The 24,921-nt window shown below is 46.6% G+C and overlaps 1 protein-coding gene across 10 annotated transcripts in view; it reads left to right on the forward strand.

Moving 5' to 3' along the window:
• LOC140402452 (ryanodine receptor 1-like) overlaps positions 1–24,921 on the forward strand; it is a 497,733-nt gene that overhangs the window by 371,745 nt on the left and 101,067 nt on the right. For all 10 annotated transcript variants that reach the window (XM_072490240.1, XM_072490241.1, XM_072490242.1 and 7 more), the window contains 7 exons: positions 4,412–4,518; positions 7,677–7,728; positions 9,960–10,025; positions 12,145–12,244; positions 13,078–13,157; positions 13,656–13,732; positions 24,690–24,763. In XM_072490240.1, coding sequence (XP_072346341.1) covers positions 4,412–4,518; positions 7,677–7,728; positions 9,960–10,025; positions 12,145–12,244; positions 13,078–13,157; positions 13,656–13,732; positions 24,690–24,763 — 556 coding nt within the window. The remainder of the gene's footprint in view (positions 1–4,411; positions 4,519–7,676; positions 7,729–9,959; positions 10,026–12,144; positions 12,245–13,077; positions 13,158–13,655; positions 13,733–24,689; positions 24,764–24,921) is intronic.

The raw sequence follows: 24,921 nt of genomic DNA on the forward strand, positions 1-24,921 counted from the left end.
TCTTGTCTTTGCCCTTGTTTATAACAGTTGGAAAGGGAAGTCCGGAGACACATCAGGCTTGCAGAAACAGACCAAATAACGAGGTTTCTTGTAGTTTGGCCTAACTTGACTTGAACCCTATCTGGTGACAAACTAGCAAAATAATGCAGTCTCATTGGTATATACTGTGGCTTAAATTTTAAATATTTGGCTGTAATTTTAAGTGTGTATTGATCCTTGGGGAAAATTTGATGACCCCTCTCGTGGTGAGTTTAATATCGGGATTGGGGCAGGAAGAGGTGGGCATTTAATCAAATGGGAGTTTGGTGATAGAGAACTCCACCGCCTTCCGGCCAGTACCTTGATTAAGTCTGTGGTTAGGATTAGTGCCCACTTAAGAATCCCATCGCACCACTACTGCTATTGTGGAGTTGCTTGCTGGCTTCTAGGAGGGCCCTTGTTCAATGGCACTCAGTGCCTAAATGAAGGACATGACATCAGGAAGGGAGGGCCTGTTGAGAGCCATCCCTGCCCTTGTTGCCGAACCCACTTGCCCACTGCCCACACCCCGGGACCTCACTTATCATCACTCAACAGTGGCCTGGGATCCACTGACAAGTGGCAATACTAAGCCTTGCGTGGGTGTTGTACTGGTAGCAACCACTGCTTCCCCGTTGGTGCTGTTATTCAAATAGGCCGCCATCTCTCAGGGTGTGGGACATCCGCCCTCCGGGTGCTTGTTTCCAGGTAATGCTCACTGCTATCCAGTAAAGTGCCTGAACAACATTTAATACGGCTTTCCTCTCACCAACTCTCCAGCCAGCAAGCTATCGTTTGCATTAAATACCACCTGTAAAGTCATAATGGCACAGAAGGAGGCCATTTGGCCCATCAAGTCCATGCCAGCCCTCATAGAGCAATCCAATGAGTGTCATTCCCCCACTCCTTATCAGTACCCCAGCAAATTTCTTTCTTTCAAGTGCTACTTTCTATTAAATTCCTTCTGTGACTTGTCTGGTCAGTTTGCCTATCTGTATCTCCTTGTGGTCATTTGGCAATTTTACTCTGTACTCCCAAGATTCAAGTCATTTCAATATCGCTAAAGCAGTGCCCCAAGCACTAACCTTTGGGGCACCTGTCTGCCATTTTCAAAACCTTTTGCCATCTAACTTTGGTATGTTTAGCCCCTGATCACCCATTTTCCTTTAATTTGTTCCTCAAACCATTTTCCTCACTTAACCTACTTATGCTTCTCACTTCTCGTTGTTTTATAATTATTTTTTCCTTCACGTCTTTAATATTGTAGTCTACTATATATCTTGGAAACAAATTGGGTCTGCCAATATGAGATCAGCCATGGAAGTTAGTCCATAATCAAAATATTTTGATATTTCTGAATATGATATGACAGGACATTAAGATAACGAGTGGCACGGAGGCACACTGGTTAGCACTGCTTCCTCACAGCGCCAGGGACCTGGGTTTGATTCCATCCTTGGGTGACTGACTGTGTGGAGTTTGTATGTTCTCCGTGTCGGTGTGGGTTTCCTCCGGGTGCTCTGGTTTCCTCCCACAGTCCAAAGCTGTGCAGGTTAGGTAGATTGGGCATGGTCAGGGTCGGGGCGTGGGCCTCGGTAGAGTGCTTTTTCAGAGGGTCGGTGTAGACTCGATGGGCCAAATGGCCTCCTCCTGCTCTGTAGGGCTCCTATTTTTGTGCAGATGTAAAGTAATTAATGTTACCGAGATTCTCTACTAATTCTGGATTCTAGAATGCTGTACCACCATGAAACCATCCATTTGGGGCAATGCACACTGAGCTATACCGTACATATATGTGTAAAAGTCACAATACTAAGACTACATCTTCAGGCAAAAAGTAGGGCAGCTGGCCTTTACACAAGTAATAGCTGAGAGGTTGAAATCCACTCTCTCACATTGAGCTATCACAGAGTTGCCAGGTCGGAAATTGTTCCCGCCAACCCCACCCCCCAGCTGTAGCCTTGACGTCTTGACACACCGCTCAACAGCCACCCGCAATGGTTTGATGTCCTATGATTCTATCAGTGAGTAGGGAAGAGGGAAGTTTGACTTCAGCAGCGAGCGGGTGGTATGTACAAAGAGTTTGGATCTTTTGGCTAAAAGTCAGAGTCAATTAATACATAATATATGGAAAATGACTGATTTTCTTTGGTCAAAGTTTGGGGATTGACTTTGATGTGAAATTGACCAGTAAGCTGGTATATATAGCTTACCCGCATGCACTGCCTCATTATTACACTCCCTGGGGCTCTGCACACACAAGCTTGAATGCACATCCTGTGTGCTGGTGTCTGCACATATTTGTTTGCTTCAGTGCACTCAGATTCTGTTGCAATTAAATTAATTCATTATCGCTCTAATGTATATTGTTTGTCCTCTCATTTTAAAACTGATAAGAGAAATTATCTGCTTAATAATTTTGTAGCCAATTTGATTGTTCAGTCTGGCTGATGATTGCTTTCTTTCTACACCAGAGGGTGATTTTGTACAATTGTCATGCTGTACTGTCAATGATCATTTTGATGCAGATAACAAATGCTATGAGTCGTTCTCTTGAGGGTGGTCTTGCATCTAAAGCAAAACAGTGAGCCAACATAACTTCATTGAGTCACATATGACTTCATTGAGTAACATATGACTGGACATCAGTAATAGACCGCAAAAGGAACGGAATACTATAAGTGGTTGTGACAATACATACAAAATAGTTTTAATGTTGATCATGTATTTGTCGCAAGTTCCTTTTTGTGCATGAAGATTATTTAAAAATAAATTATACATTGTAAAATCAAAAATCTAAATGTTCTGTCTCAGAGGCATAACTTTAAATGATTATTGCAGAATGACAGCAGGTTAATAAAATATTTTCTCTCGTTCTTTTGCAAATTACTTCAAATCTGTCCCCTCTACTCATTGACCCTTCTGCCACTGGGGGGGTTTTCCGTCAAATCACCTCTTTAACTTCTCCGTCCCGAGGAGAACAATCCCAACTTCTTCCGTCTCTCTCTACTGAAGGCCTTCAACCCTGGTATCATTCTCATGAGTAAGAAGTCTTACAACACCAGGTTAATATCCAACAGGTTTGTTTCAAATCACTAGCTTTCGGAGCACTGCTCCTTCCTCATTCACCTGAGGAAGAAGCAGTGCTCCAAAAGCTAGTGATCTGAAACAAACCTGTTGGACTTTAACCTGGTGTTGTCAGACTTCTTACTGGGCTCACCCCAGTCCAATGCCGGCATCTCCACATCATTCTCATTAAGCTCTCCTGTACCCTCTCCAAACCCTTGAAATCCTTCTTGAAGTGTGGTGCCCAGAAATGAACACAATACAGGTGGTTTTTAATGAAGGCTTAGCAATGACTCCTTTGCTTATACGCTTTATACTCTTATTAGTAAAACCAAGAATCGCAAATCACAGCCTTCAGATCGTGAAATAGATTGGGGAAAATTGCCAGAAAACCCAGTTGTCACCTGCAGTAACCCTGCCCTGTTCTTACTCAGACTCAAACTGATTGGGGTAAATTTTTGGTTTCCCTCCGTGGTTAGTAATCTACGTTAGCTGCCCAGTGCAAATTCCACCTGATTGTTCACTCGTAATTTCAATGGAATGTAAATTGGATGGAGTCTAAAGGCTGGGTAGGATCTGCTTTGTCAGATTTCCTCCCAGACAGTCAGGGTGAACATCTACCCCATTGCCTGTGTGATTATCAGAGACCCATTCTAAATGATGTACAGAATCCCTGCCTTGTGAACCGCCTTTGAAACGGTTTGATTTGACTTTGTGGAAACAGACAGCTCAGAAACATGGGCCAGCTCATCAATGGAGGTTTCATCTTTTCCCTTTGAAATAATTAAATGTGTAAGTACCTGTTGTATATTGCACAAGAAAACCATTCTAATAGAAAAGGATACGGAAATACAACGTTTCACATCAAAGGACTGTGGAAGTCCCATGGCATGGAAAATCTCAAAAATAATTTTGTTTTTAAATAATCGAACTGCTCGGGACAATTTTATAAAATCCCCTGCAAGGTGTTGCCTTCCAGTGCAACTAATAATGTATTAACAGTGCTGCATGTGTGCATGCGCACCGTGTCCACCCCTGCAAAATGTGTGTCCGCCTGTTGTGTTACATGTGCAAAATGGTTGTGATTTGTGTGAGATTGAACATGAAAGTTGTGTTCGCAAATAGAGATTTGTTTTTTAAAATTCTTCAAGCACTGTTGACACGAGTGGTAAACTGGATCTTTAAAGTGCGGAATTTTAATGCAAGATTACCTGGGTACAGTCTCGCGCGATAAAGATTTTGCATCATGTGTATACAAATGTGCTATTAAAGTTTGTTCAGGTTTTTAGCAAAGTTGCATTGCTCATTGTGGTCGATGTATGAATAGAAATCAGGCGAAGAGGAAGAGGAGGAGGAAGAGACAGAAGAGACGAAACCTGATCCACTTCACCAGTTGATTCTACATTTTAGCCGTACTGCCCTGACTGAAAAAAGGTAGAGATTTATATAATATTCTATGCAGTTTAGCGCTAAGAATTAATTGCAGTTTTTTTGTTAATGTTGCACTGACCGTGTTCAAGAAAGTGAGTTCGTATTCTGCCCTTTCACCTTCAGGTTGAAAGACCTTTGGGAGGAAAGTCATGTCTTATCTGTCTGATTTGAGGGTCCTGTGTGTACAAAAATCTGATCATCTGAATCTATTTCCTACCGGGCGTGGGCCACAACAGAGCTCTGCGCCCAAAATTGCTGCCTCACTCAAAAAACAAACGGAAGGGCTGTCGATGAGGAAAATCAGTGGCGGGGAGGGGCCTTTCCGGCTCTTCCCGCCAACGGGATCTTCCCGACCCGTCAACGGTGAACCCCCGCTGTGGATTTCTTGGCCGGGGAGGGGTGGATTCAGAGGGAAATCCCATTGATAGCGGTGGGACCGGAAGATCCAGCCAACGGCGGACAGTCGGGAAACATGTCACCGGGGGAGGGGTGGCACGGAATATCACCCCCCCCCCCCCCCCCCCCCCCCCCGCCCAAATCTCAGTTGGGGTCAAGACGTATTGTTGAGCCAGAGTATTTATTTGGTCCCTAACTGATCTGGGGGTGCTGGTACAGGAAGCCTGAAATGAGAATGAATTCCATTTTCACACACCATTATAAGCAAACAATGTGGCAGCCCCAGAAATAATCAGTATAGTTTTGAGTGCAAAGATTAGACCTGCAGAGTTGGCGATGTGCAAAAGATTCTCTTATTTATTTGAATTGGAAAAGCATTCTCAATATAGGATTATACAGAGCGCAACAAACAGGCCATTCGACTCAATAACTCTATACTGAGATGCAAGAATCCTCTCATTCCATTGACCCGATCTCCGCCTTACAGCTCATCTTTCTATTCCTTTTTCTCTTGCGTCCTTGTCTAGTTTTCATTTGTTCCCGTCCATTTGTCTCAAACATTTTCTAAGTAAAGAGGGCCCTCCTTATTTCCCGATTGGAATCATTGTTATTTATCAGCTTATATTTACGCTGCCCGACTTTGGATTCTCTCACAAGTGGGAACATTCCCTCCAGATCTACCCTACCCCAACCCATTCATCGGTTCAGAGATCTCCATGAAATCTGCTCAAGGTTTCCTCTCTTCTTAAGGAAAATAAAACAGTCTGTTCAACCTTCTCCAATAAAAACTCGTTCAAGAGCCGATGGTATCAAAGTGCTCACATTCTCTAACATTTACAAAAACACGCTTCATGTTTTATGACTGTTGACATTTTTCATTGAGCTACTGGCAGAAAATGGTTGCTCTGGCAAGCCACTTTACATCTTGCAGCCCAATATCATCAACCAGTCGAAATACCACAGGCTCTAGACTTCTGACCAATTGAATTTTGAATAACGGCCGACAGTTTTACAAGTTTGCTGCAAGATGGAAAAATGGATTATTAATTCCAGGAGTGGATTTTGTGGAAAATGTTAGTCTCTCCCCGGAGTTGGCTGGTTCCTTGACTAAAAGAATCCTACAGATGAAGAAATGTATTGTTTTGAGCTATTTTCATACAAGGTTAACTTTTACTATGGGCGGGATTCGCCAGTCTCGCCTATGGCGGGAACCGTTGCAAGTGAGAATGGAAAATTTGGCGTTCCAGCCAAAACTCCATTCACTATCAGCAGTGCGGAAAATTCCAGCCCCAAACAAGGATGGAAAATTTTGGCCCCTGTATATATTGTTGCAGTGCGAGGGGTGAGGGAACATGGGTTTTTATTAGGCCTTGTATGATAGTACTAGCAAATTGACTTTAAAAAATCCAATTTGAAACAGGGCAGGATAATTATGCACAACATCATTAAATTGTATATTAATTATGGCTTTAGATTGATAATATAAAAATAATTCCATAGCAAAAGGCACTTGGTAATGCAGAACATGATTGGTGATTAAATCAAAAATAAATTTTCTTTGTTCCTAATGAACAGAATACAAATCGTACACAACCAGCCCACACTTGCAAAACCCAGAATGAAACATCTACTGTTAGATTGATTCTGAGATTTGGCAGCACTTACTGAACAATCCTGAGATGGCAATAACTACCCTAACAGCCAATTTAAGACAATCAGTTGATCTTGTAGCTTGTTTCATTTATGCTTGCCAGAAGTGACATACACAGGCACCCGTTCTCTGCAAAGGGAAGGAATATTCTCAAGCCTTTTCTCAATTACTAGGGAGCCTATAGTTCCCCATTGCTCTTCTCCATGGCAACACCCCAGCCAATCCGAGTCAGCTTGCTATTTCCATCAGCAGATAATTTGAAATTTGGTATTCTTGTGTTTGTCCTGATGAGTGCAAGACAAAACGCTTCATCCTCTCCTGTCTTTTATCAGCAATAAAGTAGCATAACGATCTGGGGGGGGGGGGAGAGCATTTCGCCACCCAGTTCCAAACATCAAGCAATTAATGGCCTTTGATTCAGTTTGTGTTACAACTGTGTCTGACCTTTGATGCTTCCTTCCTTATATAAATATTCTACAGCCTGAGAATGAAGAATGATCTCAACTTGCCCAATGCCATGTAAAGAAACACATGGTTCACTGTTTTTCAAAAGATAGCTGTTTATTTTAATGTATTCCGACAAGCGGAAATAGAGCGAGAGGTCACCGATATAGGTTGAGAGGCGGTAGATTTAGAACTGAGACGAGGAGGAACTACTTCTCGCAGAGGGTGGTGAATGTGTGGAACTCGCTGCCCCGCAGTGTGGTGGAATCTTAGTCATTAAATAGTTTCAAGAAGGAGATAGAGATGTTTCTGATGAAGAACTGGTTCATGGGATATGGGGAACAGGCAGGGAGGGAAATGAGACCAGGAAGGGATCAGCCATGATCTGATTGAATGTTGGAGCAGGCTCGAAGGGCTGAATTGCCGACTTTTGCTCCTAATTCTTATGTTTCTATATCTGACACGTGGACGTGGAAGTGTCAGCATTGAGGGTGAAATGTGCTCTTCTAATGGTAAGTAATGAAAAAAAAGGTCACTGCACAGTTATAAATTTGTGACAGTTACTGAGCTAACTCAGATAAAATGGCACATTTTCGAAGGTGTTGTTTCAATTGCATTTTCATTTTGTATTTAAGTATGTGTTAAAAACGCTGTTTCTTGAATCACCCAGCAAACTAGAAGTGGACCATCTCTACATGTCATATGCTGATATTATGGCAAAGGTCAGTACACGTTTATTCTGATAAATATTTAGAACTACTTCAGCAAAGATGAAACACTCTAGCACGCTGCGATATTGAACAGTAGTAAACTTTTGAAACTGCACCATTTATACAATTTGACATGAAAGATTTGTCACAGTTGAAAATCCAAAGGTGGCCAATATTCCCTTTTAATCAGTCGCTGCTTGTCATGCACTGTATTTCGTGACTGTTCCTCCAAACAAAAACTCCTGAGGAACGCAGAAAGAAATTCAAGCTCGTCACTCCCGGTACTCAGCCTGGTTGACGTCCCAGAGTCAACGGTCCACATTCAGTAATGTGGTAGCGCGTGTCCCAAGCCGCCTGTAGCCACAGATCCTGACTCCATCCCAAATCGTGTGGGTCCAAGGTCATTAGTATGTTCGGGAAGAGTTCTTCATGCCTGCCAGTGCACATCAGTGACGGGTGTTCCAAACGTACAACAGAAATGGCAAGTGATGCGCAGCCAGTGCATAAGGGCCCCCTGGCATCTTTTTTCAATGCCAAGATTCTGGTTTCTAGGGATCTTCAGCTCCAATGAGAGCCAAAACCCTGTTACAGTAAGACAACAAATTTAATCTAGGATTTATTACCTGGCAGGATCTGCGACATCAGCAAAATTCAAGTTCACTCTCCTTTAAGCGGGGACTTTAACATGCCTCCTTTAATGGGCACAGAAGATCTAGCTGTGGCTTTCTCTGCTCGAATAGTGCTACTTGAGCTCAGTAAATCTAGGTTGACCCTCCAGTGCCGCACTGAGAGAGTGTTGCACTGCCAAATGTGCCATCTTTTGGACGAGATGTTAAATCATAGCCTCATCTGCCTGCTTGGGTGGATGTTAAAGATCTCATTGCACTATTTCGAAGACAAGTAAGGGATTCCTCCTGGCTGTCCAGACCGATATTTACCCCTCGACTGACAAAAAAACAGATTTTCTGGTCATTATCGTATTACTATTTGTGGGAATTTACTATGTGAAAATTGGCTGCTGCATTTCCCAAATTACAACAGTGACCCTTTTAAAAGTTGGCTAATTTTTCAACCTGGGCAGTGACTGGATCACTATCATTGGCCTAAAGAACCATGAGGAAAGTTAATCAATTTCCCCCGCCTGACCGCTATCCAGTGTCCTGCTGGAAGTCCATGGGGAGGGTATGTTTTGTGGAAGCGACCTGCCATTGGCAGTGGTGGGATCTTCCAGTCCCACCACTGTCTATGGAGTTTCATGTTGTTCTCGTTGGGGAACCCGCAGCGAGGGATCGCCATCAGCACCAGCCAGAAACTCCCGCCGCGTACGTATAGATGTTGAGGGATAGCATAGGCCTCAACTGTGTTGTTCTCATTGGCTAAATAGCCTATTGACACCATCAAGGCTCATACACAAATGATGGCCACAAGGATATTTTCATGGAAGCATAGTGAGTCACAAGAGTGGGTTGAAAAAGTATTCAACCTGATACAGTCATCCTCAGTTGCTTTAATTTGACCTACAACTTTATATCTGAATTTCTGTAGTAACTATCAAAAAAAACAAGTATGTGTGTCGAAGAAATTGTAAGTCAGCACTTTGAGCTTTCGCCAAAGGTCCTTTAATTAAACACAATGTTTGTGGGGGGGGGGGTTGGAGAGACCACAGTCATTCCAAATGTCCCCGCTTTACAGAGGTAAAGGCAGGCAATTTATATGATACAGTAAGCAATATCTAGGACAGAAAGTATTCTTTAGATTAGCAAGAGATAGAAAAATGAGCAGGCCTGAGTTAGATTTTAATAACAGGCCTTGGGTTCCTTGCCTAAGAAAAATAATAATTGTATGCTGTCAGCAAAACAATGTGCAGCTGTCCGCTTGTTTACATTGTCTGACCTTCTGACTGGTTCATACAGAACTTCCTGAATGAAATAAGGCTAAACATCCATAATTTGCCAAGTGCCTATTTCCATGAAATATAGTCAAGCAGCTGGTTAAAATGAATATAGGGTATTAAGGCAACTAATCCGCCAACTAAAGTCCCTTCTACAACGTGTTTCCATCCCACAGCTATGGAATTATAGTCTGTTAATTAACTTTGTACAAGTTATAAGTGAAGTATGAATTTATAGAAACCTGACACATTTTGCATTAATTTTGTAGCCCAAATCCTACCCTGACCCCTTCTAGTATTAGAACTAATAAGTTACTGATTCGGACTTAGCTGTCAATTTTTTTGATTTCAGAGTTGTCATATTCAAGAGGAAGGTGGTGAAGAGGAAGATGAAGAGGGTGTAGAGCTTACCTTCGAAGTAAGTCTCTGATAAACTGCAAAGTTTCCAAACAGTTGAAGTTCTGAAATTCAGTTCCCGTCCACCAATTAAAGCAATCAGACGGACGAAGAATTTCTGGGAACGATTCAGCGGCCTCGTCGCACCTGACTTGCTGTTGGGACAAGGCCGTTGAATCTCGCGAGAGGCTTCTCATAAGATTTGCAGCATTCGAAATGTCTCGCGAGATTGCGTTGACGTCCTATTCTGTTCCTCGCTCTCGCTGGGCAAGATCCAGATCTGAATATGTAAATGAGTATACTTGCTCATTTAAATATCTAGCCATCGCCAGGATGCCATTCACTGCTGGTTCACACAATTGTGGACCAGTCATAACGGCACCGTGTGGTGGGGGGGCCCCCAGGCCATTGGAGATCCCCGGGTGGTCAGGGACAGGGAAGGGTGGCACCCTGGTTCTCCCCCTGGCACATGGGCACTTTGGCACTGCCATTCTGGCACTCTGGTAGTATCACCCTCGCACTGCCAGGTTTCCTGGGTGGCAGTGGCTGGGTGCCAGATTGGCACTGCCACAGGTCGGGCCCGGGGATGCTTTTCCAGTTAGAGAGGGATTCCAGGGGGGTAGATAAATGAGGGTCACAAAAACAGGGGAAGGGTGCTGAAAGTGGGGGGGGGTGGGTGGGCAAATCGGAGAAGCCTTCCAAAATGGCATCCCGATCTGCAAGGAGCCTTTTCTGCTGGCCTTGGCAGAGGGAATCTCCCCGAGGCCCAAAAAAATGGCAAGTGCTGTTGAATAGCAGGATGTTTCTCAGTTCCGCACCCCACTAAATGCACTGTTCAATGGACTTTAACTCCAGTCTGCTGAATCGCACCCTCTGTGTCTTTACACTGACTGAAAATTGTACGTTCCAGGCTGATGACTATGTAGATGCAGTTCCACTGTAAAAAGTAACACATCAATAGTGCACACATTAATGTTAATATCATGATCTATGTCGCATAATTACTTTAGAAAAATGATAGGAACATAGGAACAGGAGGAGGCCATTCAACCGCTTGAGCCTGTCCTGCCATTCAATGAGATCATGGCTGACCAATGGCCTAACTCCAATTTAAATTAGTCGCGCTTCCCTCACTCTTATGCATGTTCCTCACTTAGCAGAGAGATTTTTAATCAGTATGGGAATCAAGGGTATGGGGATAAGGCGAGAAAGTGGAGTTAAGAATTATCAGATCAGTCACGATCTCATTGAATGGCGGAGCAGACTAGATGGACCAAATGGCCTAATGCTGCTCCTTCGTCTTATGGTCATAGCACAAATTCAATCACTCATCCTGCGCAATGAATTCTAAACACGGTGGTTAGCACTGTTGCTTCACCGCACCAAGGTCCCAGGTTCGATTCCCGGCTTGGGTCACTGTCTGTCCGGAGTCTGCACGTTCTCCCCGTGTCTGTGTGGGTTTCCTCCGGGTGCTCCGGTTTCCTCCCACAAGTCCCGAAAGACTGTTAGGTGAATTGGACATTCTGAATTCTCCCTCCGTGTACCCGAACAGGCGCCGGAATGTGGCGACTAGGGGATTTTCACAGTAACTTCATTTCAATGCAAGTCTACTTGTGACAATAAAGATTATTATTAAAGGATTAAGCAACACAGACATAAGACCAAAATGCCGATATTGTCCTCTCTGAGCAAGTGTATAACATGTGTCCTTCTGTCCTTTAATGAAGTTTTTGTTTTGTTAATACCCCCAGTATCTCGTCCACCCAGCTCCCTGATTCATTTGATCTTGACCTGGTGACTTTTCTATTTAGAGTTGAAATAACTTGTTTTGTAAAACGTTCTGTGGAATATCTATCTCCACCAGTGGCTCTTCCACATACTCCTCCAGTCCTCCTGTATTCTCACGTCCCTCTGCACAATTCGGTCCAAGTAACCCTAAATCATGTTTATAGTACAGCGCAGTAGAGTTCAATCGCACACCCTCAACTTTACCTGCATCACCACTAAGCTATTGAGGCTTTGAAGCGGTCAGCGTGCATTCATTGCTTTCCACACCAAATTAAGCTTCAGGGCCTGCAAGAGAATTCATATTTTCTTCGTACTAAACTGAGAAAACTCATGCCTTTGCGTTATCCTCTTAGGAAAAAGAGATGGAGAAACAGAGACTTCTGTACCAGCAATCCAGATTGCATAGCCGCGGAGCGGCGGAGATGGTTCTGCAAATGATTAGTGCTTGCAAAGGTACAGATTTTCAAGTGTGTGAACTTTAGAATATGTCTTATTTTTCAATTTCACCAATTTGATGTGGCCAGTGTTAAAAGAGCAAGAGTGTAAGGTGCCAATGACCCCCACCTTGACCTCCTTTATACCTATAGATTCCTGCTGTACAAAATTTAAGCTTCATCTTGATCAACCAGTTCTTTTGTTTTGGGCCGTGGAAGGGAGCAGAGGGAAGTCAGGACCAGTGATTCAGGGGATTCAGCGATTGGGAGATCATTTTAAAGTGGGGTCAGGAAAAGCATTTGTACTCCACCTGACCCCACAGCCAAAGGAACATAATTGAGCATTTTTTGTTGCAGGAAGTCTTAAAGGTTTAGTTCCACCGGGAGCAATAAGCAATGGGTGCTGTCTGCCTCAGAAAAAAAACTAGCCCAGTTGCGAGGCCATTTACACCTACCTAACTTGCTTCAGGGGTGGGTAAGAAATACCCCACGTTTACCCTGGCCAAATATGGAGGGTGGGGCACTTGCAATGAGAAATATGCTCACTCTTCCTGACAACCATTTTGGGAAGCTATATTGCCCCAGTGCCTGGGCCAGTAAGCCTTCTAAGTTGTTTTATTTTTCACAATGCAAATCGAAGTAATAAAGTAGTATAATGACAGTGCAAACAGTGTTCCAATTCTTGCCTCTCAGAGGTAACTTTATGAAAATGCAAATAATCTATTAAACTGAAACTTAAAATGTGGTTACAGCAATAGTGCAAGACAGCAAGCACATTAGCTTCAGTTAAATATATCATTGAAAAAGCAGCAGACGACTTTTTTCCCAACAGTTTTCTTCCCCATTTTTCAGGTGAGCCGGGTGCAATGGTTTCCTCAACCCTGAAACTTGGGATTTCCATTCTGAACGGTGGCAACTGTGAGGTTCAACAGGTAAAAATCATTATACATTAATAATATTGCCTTATTCAACATTTTTATATCGCATGTTATCATAAAGTTTGTACATTTTTGCAGTTATGAGGTAAAATGTATGAGGCTGATTGTGATATCAGAAAAATACGATCACTTCTGTACAATCGGTTGCGGTAACCACAGAACGTTGCAGTTGTCAATGAATTGTTGCTTATTGTATTTTATTCAGAAAATGTGTTCGCAGCCTGAAGGCTGAATTACTGTGCGGGTTACACTAAGGGCGGGATTCTCTGGCCTCTCGGCGGCAAGAGGCGGACCACCATTGGCTACGGCGGCGTCTTCTGGGCCCGCTGCCGCCAATGGTATTTCCCGTTGAAACCACCCCACACTGCCGGGAAACCCGTGGCGGGGATACGCCGTCGGCGTGGCCAAAAGATCCCGCCGGAGTTAACAACCAGAAGATCGCGCCCTAAGTAATCAGGTTTAAGACATTGAAGTTTGGTATTCTTTGTTTAGAAAATGCTGGACTACCTGAAAGAGAAAAGGGACATTGGTTTCTTCCAAAGTGGGCAAGCTCTCATGCAAACCTGCAGGTGAGTGGGCCTGTTTCTGTGATATTGCGAGGTACACCGTGCGCATTGTAGCCAGAACGTTCAACACTCGAGGTTGTCACTTTGGTCAAACCGTCATCAGCATAAGTCATCGACTCAGCGAATGCCCTGCCATTAGGTTCACGTGGGGTTGCTGCCAATTCAATCACTTCTGCCGGGATATTCCCATCCCACCGATGGGGCACAGGCTGCCTGGCGACGATGGCGCAGTCACTGGGAAATCCCGCTGACAATGGCAGGGGCGGTACAGCCCGCTGGTGGGCCGCGTCCTCCACCGAAAAACACGCAGTATATCGCGCCCAGAGTTCTGGCTGGACAATAATGGGCAGGATTCAACCGAGAAATTTGTAAGTGTAATTTTAAACGAGTTGGCGGGGTGTTTCTCGCTGCCTTTTTGGGTGATATCCACACCACTATTCAACTGCACAGTCATTTCTTTGAGCATTGAAAGGGTGCCCCAATCTCTGAGTGAGCTAGGCTCTCCCACCAACCCCCCCCAAATCCACCAGCCATCACACCCCCCGCACCCCACCCCGGCCCGCCAAATGAGGATATCCCACTATGGGATCGCTGAAGGCCCCTCCCTTTTCAGGACCCCCACCCTTAATCCACCCAACTTGTATGAGACCCTTTCATACCCGTCCTTCACTCCCCCCCCCCCCCCCCCCCCCCCACCCTCCATAACCCTCATGCCCTCTTTCTTGGACATGCCCCCCTCAGGCCCCAACCCTTGACAGTGGCACCCTGGCAGTGCAAGGGTGGCAACGCCAAGGTGCCATACTGGAAGTGCCTGGGTTCCAGAGGGAAAGCTGGGGGCCACCCTGCCCTGTCCCCTACCACCCAGGGATCTCCAGTGGCCCAGGAAACCCCCAGGTGCCATTACGTCTGGTCCACGTTTGTGTGGACAAGTACTGAATGGCGCCTGCTCAAGGCCTCACTGGGGAGGCCGTTAGTTCCCGGGCACCGGGAGAATCCGGCGCAGATATATTTAAATGAGCCGAATGGCTCATTTCGTTATGTTATAATATCAAAACCAGAATGGTGCCAGATATGGAAATTAATAAGAGAGATTTGAGCGATTGGAACTTGTCATGATATACACCAGTATATCATGGTGCAGATACACACTGATGGACACACAGTGGGACCAATCAACACACACAACACCGCAGCCAATCACCAGTGAGAGCACACGTACTATAAAGACAGGGGGCATCAGAGTTCCTGCTCATTCGAGTTGCAGCTAGCTAGGAGCACAGAACTCACAGCCTGTAAGACAGACATTCACCATGTGCTGAGTGCATCGACTGGTTAGGACAAGGCAAAGGTCTTCAGTTAAAGCTAGTATCGTATTTACCCACAGTCTGAGTATGTTTAAAACAGTTAATGATTCAATAAAATAGTGTTGCACTATTTCAAGTGTTGGTGACCTGCATGTGATCCACAACACCCAACACATCATGATACCAGGAGTTGAGGGATATTAGCACTTCTTAGACCTACCTGCAAGTGACTGCCTTCTGCCAGCATTCCGTTATCCTGCAACATGGACAACATCAGCCCGCCGCCGCCGCTCCGCATCGCCGGCAACCTAGGGGCCAACTGGAAGATTTTCAAACAGCGCTTCCAGCTATTCCTCGACGCCACAGACAGGGAGGGCGCCTCGGATACCAGAAAGATTGTTCTTCTCCTCTCCACGGCTGGGGACCATTCCATCCACATTTTCACCTCTCTCACCTTTGCGGATGATGAAGATAAAACAAAGTTCAAGACGGTCCTCCTCAAGTTTGACACTCACTGCAGCGTAGAGGTGAATTCAAGCGCTACGTGTTTCAGCAGCGTTTGCAGGGTAAGGATTAACCTTTTCAGTCCTTTCTCACGCACCTCCGCATCATAAGAACTAGGAGCAGGAGTAGGCCATCTGGCCCCTCGAGCCTGCTCCACCATTTAATGAGATCATGGCTGATCTTTTGTGGACTCAGCTCCACTTTCCGGCCCGAACACCATAACCCTTAATCCCTTTATTCTTCAAAAAACTATCTATCTTTATCTTAAAAACATTTACTGAAGGAGCCTCTACTGCTTCACTGGGCAAGGAATTCCATAGATTCACAACCCTTTGGGTGAAGAAGTTCCTCCTAAACTCAGTCCTAAATCTACTTCCCCTTATTTTGAGGCTATGGCCCCTAGTTCTGCTTTCACCCGCCAGTGGAAACAACCTGCCCGCATCTATCCTATCTATTCCCTTCATAATCTTATATGTTTCTATAAGATCCCCCCTCATCCTTCTAAATTCCAACGAGTACAGTCCCAGTCTACTCAACCTCTCCTCGTAATCCAACCCCTTCAGCTCTGGGATTAACCTAGTGAATCTCCTCTGCACACCCTCCAGTGCCAGTACGTCCTTTCTCAAGTAAGGAGACCAAAACTGAACACAATACTCCAGGTGTGGCCTCACTAACACCTTATACAATTGAAGCAGAACCTCCCTAGTCTTAAACTCCATCCCTCTAGCAATGAAGGACAAAATTCCATTTGCCTTCTTAATCACCTGTTGCACCTGAAAACCAACTTTTTACGACTCATGCACTCGCACACCCAGGTCTCTCTGCACAGCAGCATGTTTTAATATTTTATCATTTAAATAATAATCCCTTTTGCTGTTATTCCTACCAAAATGGAGAACCTCACATTTGTGCATCCTTGCGCAGTCTTGCAGCTACGGGCCCCCCTCCGACTCCATGATACGCGACCAGATCATTTTTGGTGTTCAGTCGGACCCCCTGCGTCAGCAGCTCCTCAAAGTAAAGCAACTCACCCTAGCGACCGCCATCGTGACCTGTGTCTTACATGAAAACGCAACGAGTCGGTGTTTCCACATCCAAGCGGCTGAAACGGCGCAGCAAGGTCCCCACGAGGCGGAACGGGTCCAAGTGATTGAGCACCTCCAGGGCCTCAGCCTGGATGAGGGCAGCCATTTTGCGCGCTTTTCGTGGACTCCCGCGATTGTACGCACCAAACGAGGGGGCGGCGACGTTGAGGAACGTAATGCACAGGCGCGCACGACCGCACCGCGCATGCGCGGTGGCACAGCGAGCGTGCTGACGTCACGATGTGCGGCAACTGTGGCTCCGCCCATTTAAAGCTCCAATGCCCTGCAAAATCTCGACAATGCCTACGATGTGGCAGACTTGGCCACTATGCTGCCTTCTGCCGAGCAGCTCAGCCTGCCAATTCATATCGCTTCAGCCAGCCTCGCAGGAATGTTCGGGCAATTCAACCCACGGTCACTGAGTCCGATGCGGACCTCCCACACAGCAGTGACACCGAGGACCCGAAGGCGTCTTTTCAAGTCGATGTCGTAACGAAAAACAGGCTGTCACCGAAGCAAAGACACCAGCCGCTGTCGGTATACAGCATCGATCCAGACGATGAGTGGTGTGCCACACTGACAGTCAACCGGACCCAAATACGATTCCGCCTGGACACTGGTACCTCCGCCAATCTCTGACTTCCAAAGCCTTTGTGTCAAACCAGCCATCCTTCCATCAGCCTGCCAGCTATTGGATTATAATGGCAACGTCATTCCTGCTAGCGGCTCATGCCAACTTGAAGTGACGCACCGCCATCCTGACACACGCCAAGTGACACACGCAAAGCCATCCTTCCTTTCGAGATCGTGGACTCCTCGGAAGACTCCCTGCTTGGCGCGCAGGCATGCAAGTTGTTGAACCTCGTTCAGAGAGTGCATTCTTTCTCTCCTGATGACACGTCTGCCTTCCAGGATGCTGACTTCAGGGCGCAACTCGATGCCATCATCGACCAGCACCACAACGTCTTCGAAGGCATGGGCACGCTCCCATATACTTACAAGATCCTACTCAAACAGAACGCCACGCCTGTGGTGCATGCACCTCGCAGGGTCCCAGCACCCCATAAGGACCGCCTCAAGCAGCAGCTGCAGGACCTCCAGGACCAAGGAGTGATCTCCAGAGTCAGGGAACCAACCGACTTGGTCAGTTCCATGGTATGTGTAAAAAAGCCTTCCGGCGAGCTGAGAATTTGCATTGATCCCAAGGATCTGAATCGCAATATCATGAGGGAGCATTATCCAATTCCCAAGCACGAAGAGATCACATGCGAGGTGGCTCGCGCCAAGCTCTTCACAAACTCGACGCCTCGAAAGGATTCTGGCAAATCCAGCTCGACAAATCCAGCAGGAAACTGTGAACATTTAATAACCCCTTTGGCAGATATTGTTACAACAGGATGCCATTTGGGATCATATCTGCTTCAGAAGTGTTCCACAGGATCATGGAACAAATGATGGAAGGCATTGAAGGTGTTCGAAGGTGTCGACGACATAATCATTTGGTCCACCACCCCGCAGAAGCATGTCAGTCGCCTCCAGCGCGTGTTCAAACGCATACGTGAGCAGGGCCTACGCCTCAACAGAGCCAAATGCTCGTTTGGTCAGACGGAACTCAAGTTCCTAGGGGACCACATCTCCCAGTTGGGTGTGCAGCCGGATGCGGACAAGGTGGCTGCTATCACAGCCATGAAAACGCCAGAGGACAAGAAGGCAGTCTTCCGATTTCTGGGCATGGTCAACTTCCTAGGGAAGTTCATCCCTAACCTAGCCTCTCATGCCATGGCTCTCAGGAACCTGGTCAGGAAGACGACAGACTTCCAATGGCTTCCTGTCCACGAGCGCGAATGGAGAGAACTCAAAACCAAACTCAACACGGCCCCGGTCTTAGTTTTCTTTGATCCAGCAAAAGAGACCAAGATTTCGACCAATGCCAGCCAATCTGGCATTGGGGCAGTGCTCCTGCAATGCGATGTGGCCTCAACATGGGCCCCCGTTGCATATGCGCCATGACCCGCACTGAACAGCGCTACCGCAGATAGAAAAGGAGTGCCTAGGCCTTCTGACTGGTGTCGTTCAAGTTTCACGATTATGTGTACGGCCTTCCTCAATTCACCGTCGAGACCGACCATCGTCCGCTGGTCAATATAATACAGAAAGACTTGAACGACATGACGCCTCGCCTCCAGCGTATTCTTCTCAAGCTCCGGCGATATGACTTCCAGCTGGTATACACCCCAGGCAAAGACCTCATCATTGCCGACGCTCTCTCCAGGGCAGTCAACACTCCGTGTGACCCAGCGGGATTCGTCTGCCAGGTTGACGCCCATGTGGCCTTCGTGGCCTCCAATCTACCTGCCACGGATGAACGCCTCGTCCAAATTCGCCACGAGACGGCGGCTGATCCCTTGCGACAGCGTGTCATGCGCCACCTAACGGACGGGTGGCTCAAGGGCCAATGCCCTCAGTTCTATAACGTCAAGAGATGATCTAGCGGTAGTAGATGGTGTTCTCCTGAAACTGGGCCGCATTGTCATCCCGCATAGCATGCACCAGCTCGTCTTGGAACAGCTACACGAGGGTCATCTTGGCGTGGAAAAGTGCCGCCGACAGGCCCGAGAGGCAGTGTACTGGCCTGGCATCAATGATGACACAGCCAACACAGTGCTCAACTGCCCCACTTGTCAGTGCTTCCAACCGGCCAAACCATGTGAGACCCTACAGCCCCATGAGTTGGTCACGTCTCCTTGGTCCAAGGTCAGCATCGACCTGTTCCACGCGCTGGGCAGGGACTATGTCCTGATTGTAGACTACTTTTCAAACTACCCGGAGGTGGTACGTTTACACGACATCACATTGTCTGCAGTCATCCGTGCCTGTAAGGACACCTTTGCTCGACACGGCATCCCACTCACTGTGATGTCGGACAATGGCCCCTGCTTCGTGAGCCAGGAATGGTCCAACTTTGCCAGGAGGTACAACATTGTGCATGTGGCAACCAGTCCCCTGTACCCCCAATCCAACGGCCGGAGAAGGGCGTCCACATAGTCAAATGGCTCCTCTGCAAGGCTGCCGATGCTGGGTCCGATTTCTACCTCGCCCTGCTGGCCTATCGCTCGGCCCCACTGTCCACTGGCCTGTCGCCAGCCCAGCTGCTCATGGGTCGCACTCTGAGGACGACGGTGCCGTCCATTCATGTCCCAGACCTCAACCACGCTCTGGTCCTTCAACGAATGCAGCTATCCCGTGCACAGCACAAGGCGGCTCATGACTCCAGTGCAGCTGATCTCCCTGCTCTGGCTCGAGATGACAACGACCGCATCCATCTTCCGGATGGTGGCTGGTCTGCAACCGCTGTGGTTCTTCGGCAGGTGGGCCCCCGCTCGTTCCTAGTTCGTCTACCGGATGGCTCCATTCTGCGCCGCAATCAAAGTGCCCTTCGTGTCGTTCTGCGCTCGCTACGTGATCCTCCACCATTGCCACGCCCTCCTGTTGACCCTGAGCTGGACTATGCAGAGATTCCCATCACTCTGCATCCTCCTCACTCTGACGCAGTCCAGCCGCTCCTCAGCCGGCGGCTCCCGACCCACCCTTGAGGCGGTCAACCAGAATTCGTCGCCCACCTCAGAGACTTAATTTGTGAACTTTGTGGACTTATGGACTTTCTGATTTGTTCTGTTCTTCCGTTTAATCGTTCAAGTGGTTTGTATATAGTGTTCATCTTGTTATTCTTGTGGCACACTGTTTTTCTGCACCAGGCACCTTCCCATGTAAATAGCTTAGTTTTCATGTACATAGTCCTGTAAATATTTCACACACATGTAGTCAGGAACATTCACCATACACTATTTATTGCCACACAGGTACGTTTTTTATAAAAGGGGGGATGTTATAATATACACCAGTATATCATGGTGCAGACACACACTGATGGACACACTGTGTCAATCAACATACACAACACCGCAGCCAATCACCAGTTAGAGCACACGCACTATAAAGACAGGGGGCATCAGAGTTCCTTATCCTTCGAGTTGCAGCTAGCTAGGAGGACAGAGCTCACAGCCTGCAGCACAGACATTCACCATGTGCTGAGTGCATCGACTGGTTAGGACAAGGCAAAGGTCTTCAGTTAAAGCTAGTATCGTGTTAACCCACAGTCTGAGTATGTTTAAACAGTTAATGATTCAGTAAAATAGTGTTGCACTATTTCAAGTGTTGGTGATCTGTATGTGATCCAGAACACCCAACACATCAAAACAATTCCCACGGGAACAGAAAGGGATGAAGGAAGATTTTACACAGGTTTTTTGGAGTTTTCATTGAGCTGCGTTTTTGCTCCCCATGTGGGGGTGATTACGGAGGTGGGTGGGTGTCACTGTCATCCGGTGTGCCGGTTTGTCATTGAGCCGAAGCGGGATCAGGGTGGGAAGATCTACCCCACAGGCAAGCAACATCTAGCCACTTCAAGGGACTTGTGGCTTATTAAGGCCAATTGATAGAGGCTGACTGAATATTCCAGTTGGTTCACTGCTGGCTATGGAATACCCTGGAGGAGGCGGCATGGGGAGATTATGAACCTGTTGCTCCATGACAAGGGAATGCGGAAATCCTGGGCTTTTGGGAAATGGATGAAGATCATTTGACCTTTGATGCAGGTGCGGGTGATGTCTTTGGATGGCAGGGAGAAAAGGTAGCTTGGTCGGCAGCTGCTTATGACCCATAAACAGTGGAGCCTTGAGCTGCCAGATTTCCCCAGGCCTACAAAACCCAGAAACCCTGTAATATGGGTTAAAGTGTGAGGGACCCACTTCCACTGTAATATTTATATAGGGAGCCCACCTCCCAGGAGCTGGTTGACTGCTTGACCTCCTGCTCTGCCTCATTTCAACCCTGATTGGGTTGGATTTGAGATTATAAAGAAATTTCCCTTCTCGACCAACCCTAACACACCAGTTGCATGGGGTTAAAATGACCCTTGTAGACTCTGCTTGTGCAGCCAAGAGAAATGAAATCTGAATATCTACAGCATCGAGAAAGCAAATCGCAATAGTAATGTGAGGTATACATGAGTAGTGGAAAAGTTTATAGAGCAGAATGGATGGAGAAATGAGTACTTCACACAAGCGTGTATGTTCTCGGGGCAGATATTCAGATTCCTAGCCAGGATTTTACACGTCAACGATAGAAAATAATTTTATCAGCTTATCCGAAAGTAGATTTTGATTTCCCTCCGCACTCTTCCCACTCATTCTATAACTGTAGTGTTTTATAATGAGCGCCATGCTGGGTGTGATTTGAATCAGATCTGATGAGAGCTTGGACATGTCAGTTGATGCACTGCAAAAATAGTAAGCGTCCCAGTACTGTCATCCGTCACCGTGATGAGCACAGACATGAACACTAACAAACGTCCGTCCGTTCCTTTCCTCTCGGTAATTTTCTGGGACAGTTTTGACATTTTCAGCAACAGTTGCCACAATATGCGCATCATTAATATATGCTGCCAATCTTGTTTTGTGCCTGTAGATACAAGGATTGGTTTCATGGCACTTACTAACCCATATCCATTCTATCTTTGATGGTGTTTTTGATCATATCAACAGGATTTAAGCACCAGAACTCTGAGAGAACTGGGGCAGCACTTGCTGGTGGCATGTATTGAGGCAGGAAGGGCATATCATTTGCTGGAATGGTGGCATACAAGGACCTTGCCTCTGGGAGGTAAGGCCCCATGGCCAAGCTTCTTGCCCCACTGCCAATTCAGACCCTTAATTGGCCAATTAGTGACCACTTCTGGGCCTCATCCCACCAATATTGCTGTTAACCCAGCTGCAGGTGGGCATCTCGCCATGTGGCATGCAATAGGCAGGCTTCTGGCAAGGGAGTGTGGGGGGGACAAAGACACTCGATCAAGAAGGGGGACAGTGGCTGCTGGAAACCACCTCCCTGCGACCCCCACCCTGTGAGACAACCCCCCCCCCCCACATGACCTACCTATAGCATGATTTGTTCTGCAATCCTGAGATTCCAGAGCCTGTTCTTCCGGCATCCCTCTTGGTGCTGTTGAGCACAAAGAGGCCGGTAGCTATTGGTCAGCGAGACCTCTGCCTCCGGGGTCTTGGTTCCAGGGGAAGGCCTGAAGGCTGGCCCCAGTGCCTGATTGGTGTGTCGTTTGGTGGGCCTTCCAGAAGAGAGGCAGCATGGATCTCTCAATTGCTCTCCATCCACCAACAAAGATCCCTGACACCTCGTCAAGGTTGCGCCGTAGATTTGAAATTCATTGTACTATGCTGCATCTAACCGTCTCCTTAAAATCTTTAATTTTTTTTTTTTTGAAATAATTTTTATTAAAGGTTTTCATAAAATATCAATAACAAAATGAGAAAGAAAAAAGAATCCAACAGGGTTAAGTACAAAACACAATCTAAAATAGCAACCCCCCAAACCCCTCCCCCCCCCCCCCCCCCCCCCCCCCCCCCCGGTACCTAAATAATAAATTAACATTAACACCCTGACTTAAGACAACAGGTGTATACACCCCCTCAGACCCTTCCAGTGTAAATAACATAAACAAAAATAAAGTAAACCCCCCCCGAGCTGCTGCTGCCATTGACCAATGTCTAGCGTTCTGCCAGAAAGTCTAAGAACGGTTGCCACCGCCTAAAGAACCCTTGTACCGACCCTCTCAAGGCGAATTTCACCCTCTCCAATTTAATGAACCCTGCCATATCGCTGATCCAGGATTCCACGCTTGGGGGCCTCGTATCTTTCCATTGAAGGAGAATCCTTCGCCGGGCTACCAGGGACGCAAAGGCCTCTTACATTTGTTCATGCAGCTGTGGATGTGCAGTAACTCGAAGGAACCCACTTATGTGTGTGGTAGTCACCACTGTTTGCATAATACGTGTATTAGAGGTAATACGGTAAGGCTCCTGTACTACAGGTACGGGGGTAGATCCCTGCCTGCTGGCTCCGCCCAATAGGCGGAGTATAAATTTGTGTGCTCACCGAGCTGCTGCCATTTCGGTAGCAGCTGCAGGAGGAAACATATCTCTGCTTAATGAAGCCTCGATTACTCTCTACTCTCGTCTCGTCGTAATTGATAGTGCATCAATTTATTAAGCAGAGATGTGTTGCCTCCTGCAGCTCACCGTGAGTACAGGATCTGAAGTTTGTGCTTCTGAAGGTTCTGTCGCTGAGCCGATGTAGGCTTCAAAGCAAGCTAGCCAATGGTCGAAGGCCGACGTGGCGTTGGCTGCTTGAGGGTGCAGCTGTAGGCGATCTGGCTTGATGCGTAGTTCCATCGCTGTAATATCGCTGCTTAATAAATTGATGCACTATCAATTACTACGAGACGAGAGTAGAGAGTAATCGAGGCTTGATTACTCTCTTTCTACTCTCGTCTCGTCGTAATTGATAGTGCATCAATGTGTTGCCTGCACAGGAACTTCCAGGTTGCTGCACAGTCACAGGGACCTCTTAGCTAAGCCATTCAAAGACGAACTCCACAACCCTGTGCTCTCTCCCCCATAGCCCTGTATCTTTCTCTGCTTCAGCTATTAATCTGAAACTATTTTTATGCCTCTTCCTTTTACTCCAATGAAAAGAAGCAGCACGGGGGCACAGTGGTTAGCACTGCTGCCTCACGGCACTAGGGACCCAGGTTCGATTCCCAGCTTGCGTTACTGTCAGTGAAGTTTACATTTTCTCCCCGTGTCTGCGTGAGTTTCCTCCTACAGTCCAAAGATGTGCAGGTTATGTGGATTGGCCGTGCTAAATTGCCCCTTAGGTTGAGTTTACAGGGTGGGGAATAGGGCCTGGCTAGGACGGTCTTTCAAATGGTCAGTGCAGACTCGATGGACTGAATGGCCTGTTTCTGTACTGTAAAGATTCTATAATTCTATTGCACAGGGGAGCAGGGCCAGGTGAAGAGCAGGAACTCAGAAATAAAGAAAAGGTGTTTTGCCATCCCCCTCGAACTTCGATATGTTGAAGCGTAGGATAAACAAGAAGCTGTTAACTTTTAAGTTCTGTGTCTAATCAGCTGTGGAAATTATTTTCTCCCAGTGTGCTGGATCTCAATGCTTTTGAAAGACAGAATAAGGCTGAAGGCCTCGGTATGGTCACAGAAGATGGAACAAGTAAGTGGCTCCGAACTAAAAATCTGAAATGTGGAAATAACAAAATTATGGGACTATATATATTGAAGTTGTGTAAATGCATTGGTGTTGCAGAGAATCTATTATTTTCATCACAGACCACACCCTAATATATTTTACTATAATTTTTTCACTTGCTT

This window comes from Scyliorhinus torazame, chromosome 25, assembly GCF_047496885.1.
Source record: "Scyliorhinus torazame isolate Kashiwa2021f chromosome 25, sScyTor2.1, whole genome shotgun sequence".
Taxonomy (NCBI): Eukaryota; Metazoa; Chordata; class Chondrichthyes; order Carcharhiniformes; family Scyliorhinidae; genus Scyliorhinus; species Scyliorhinus torazame.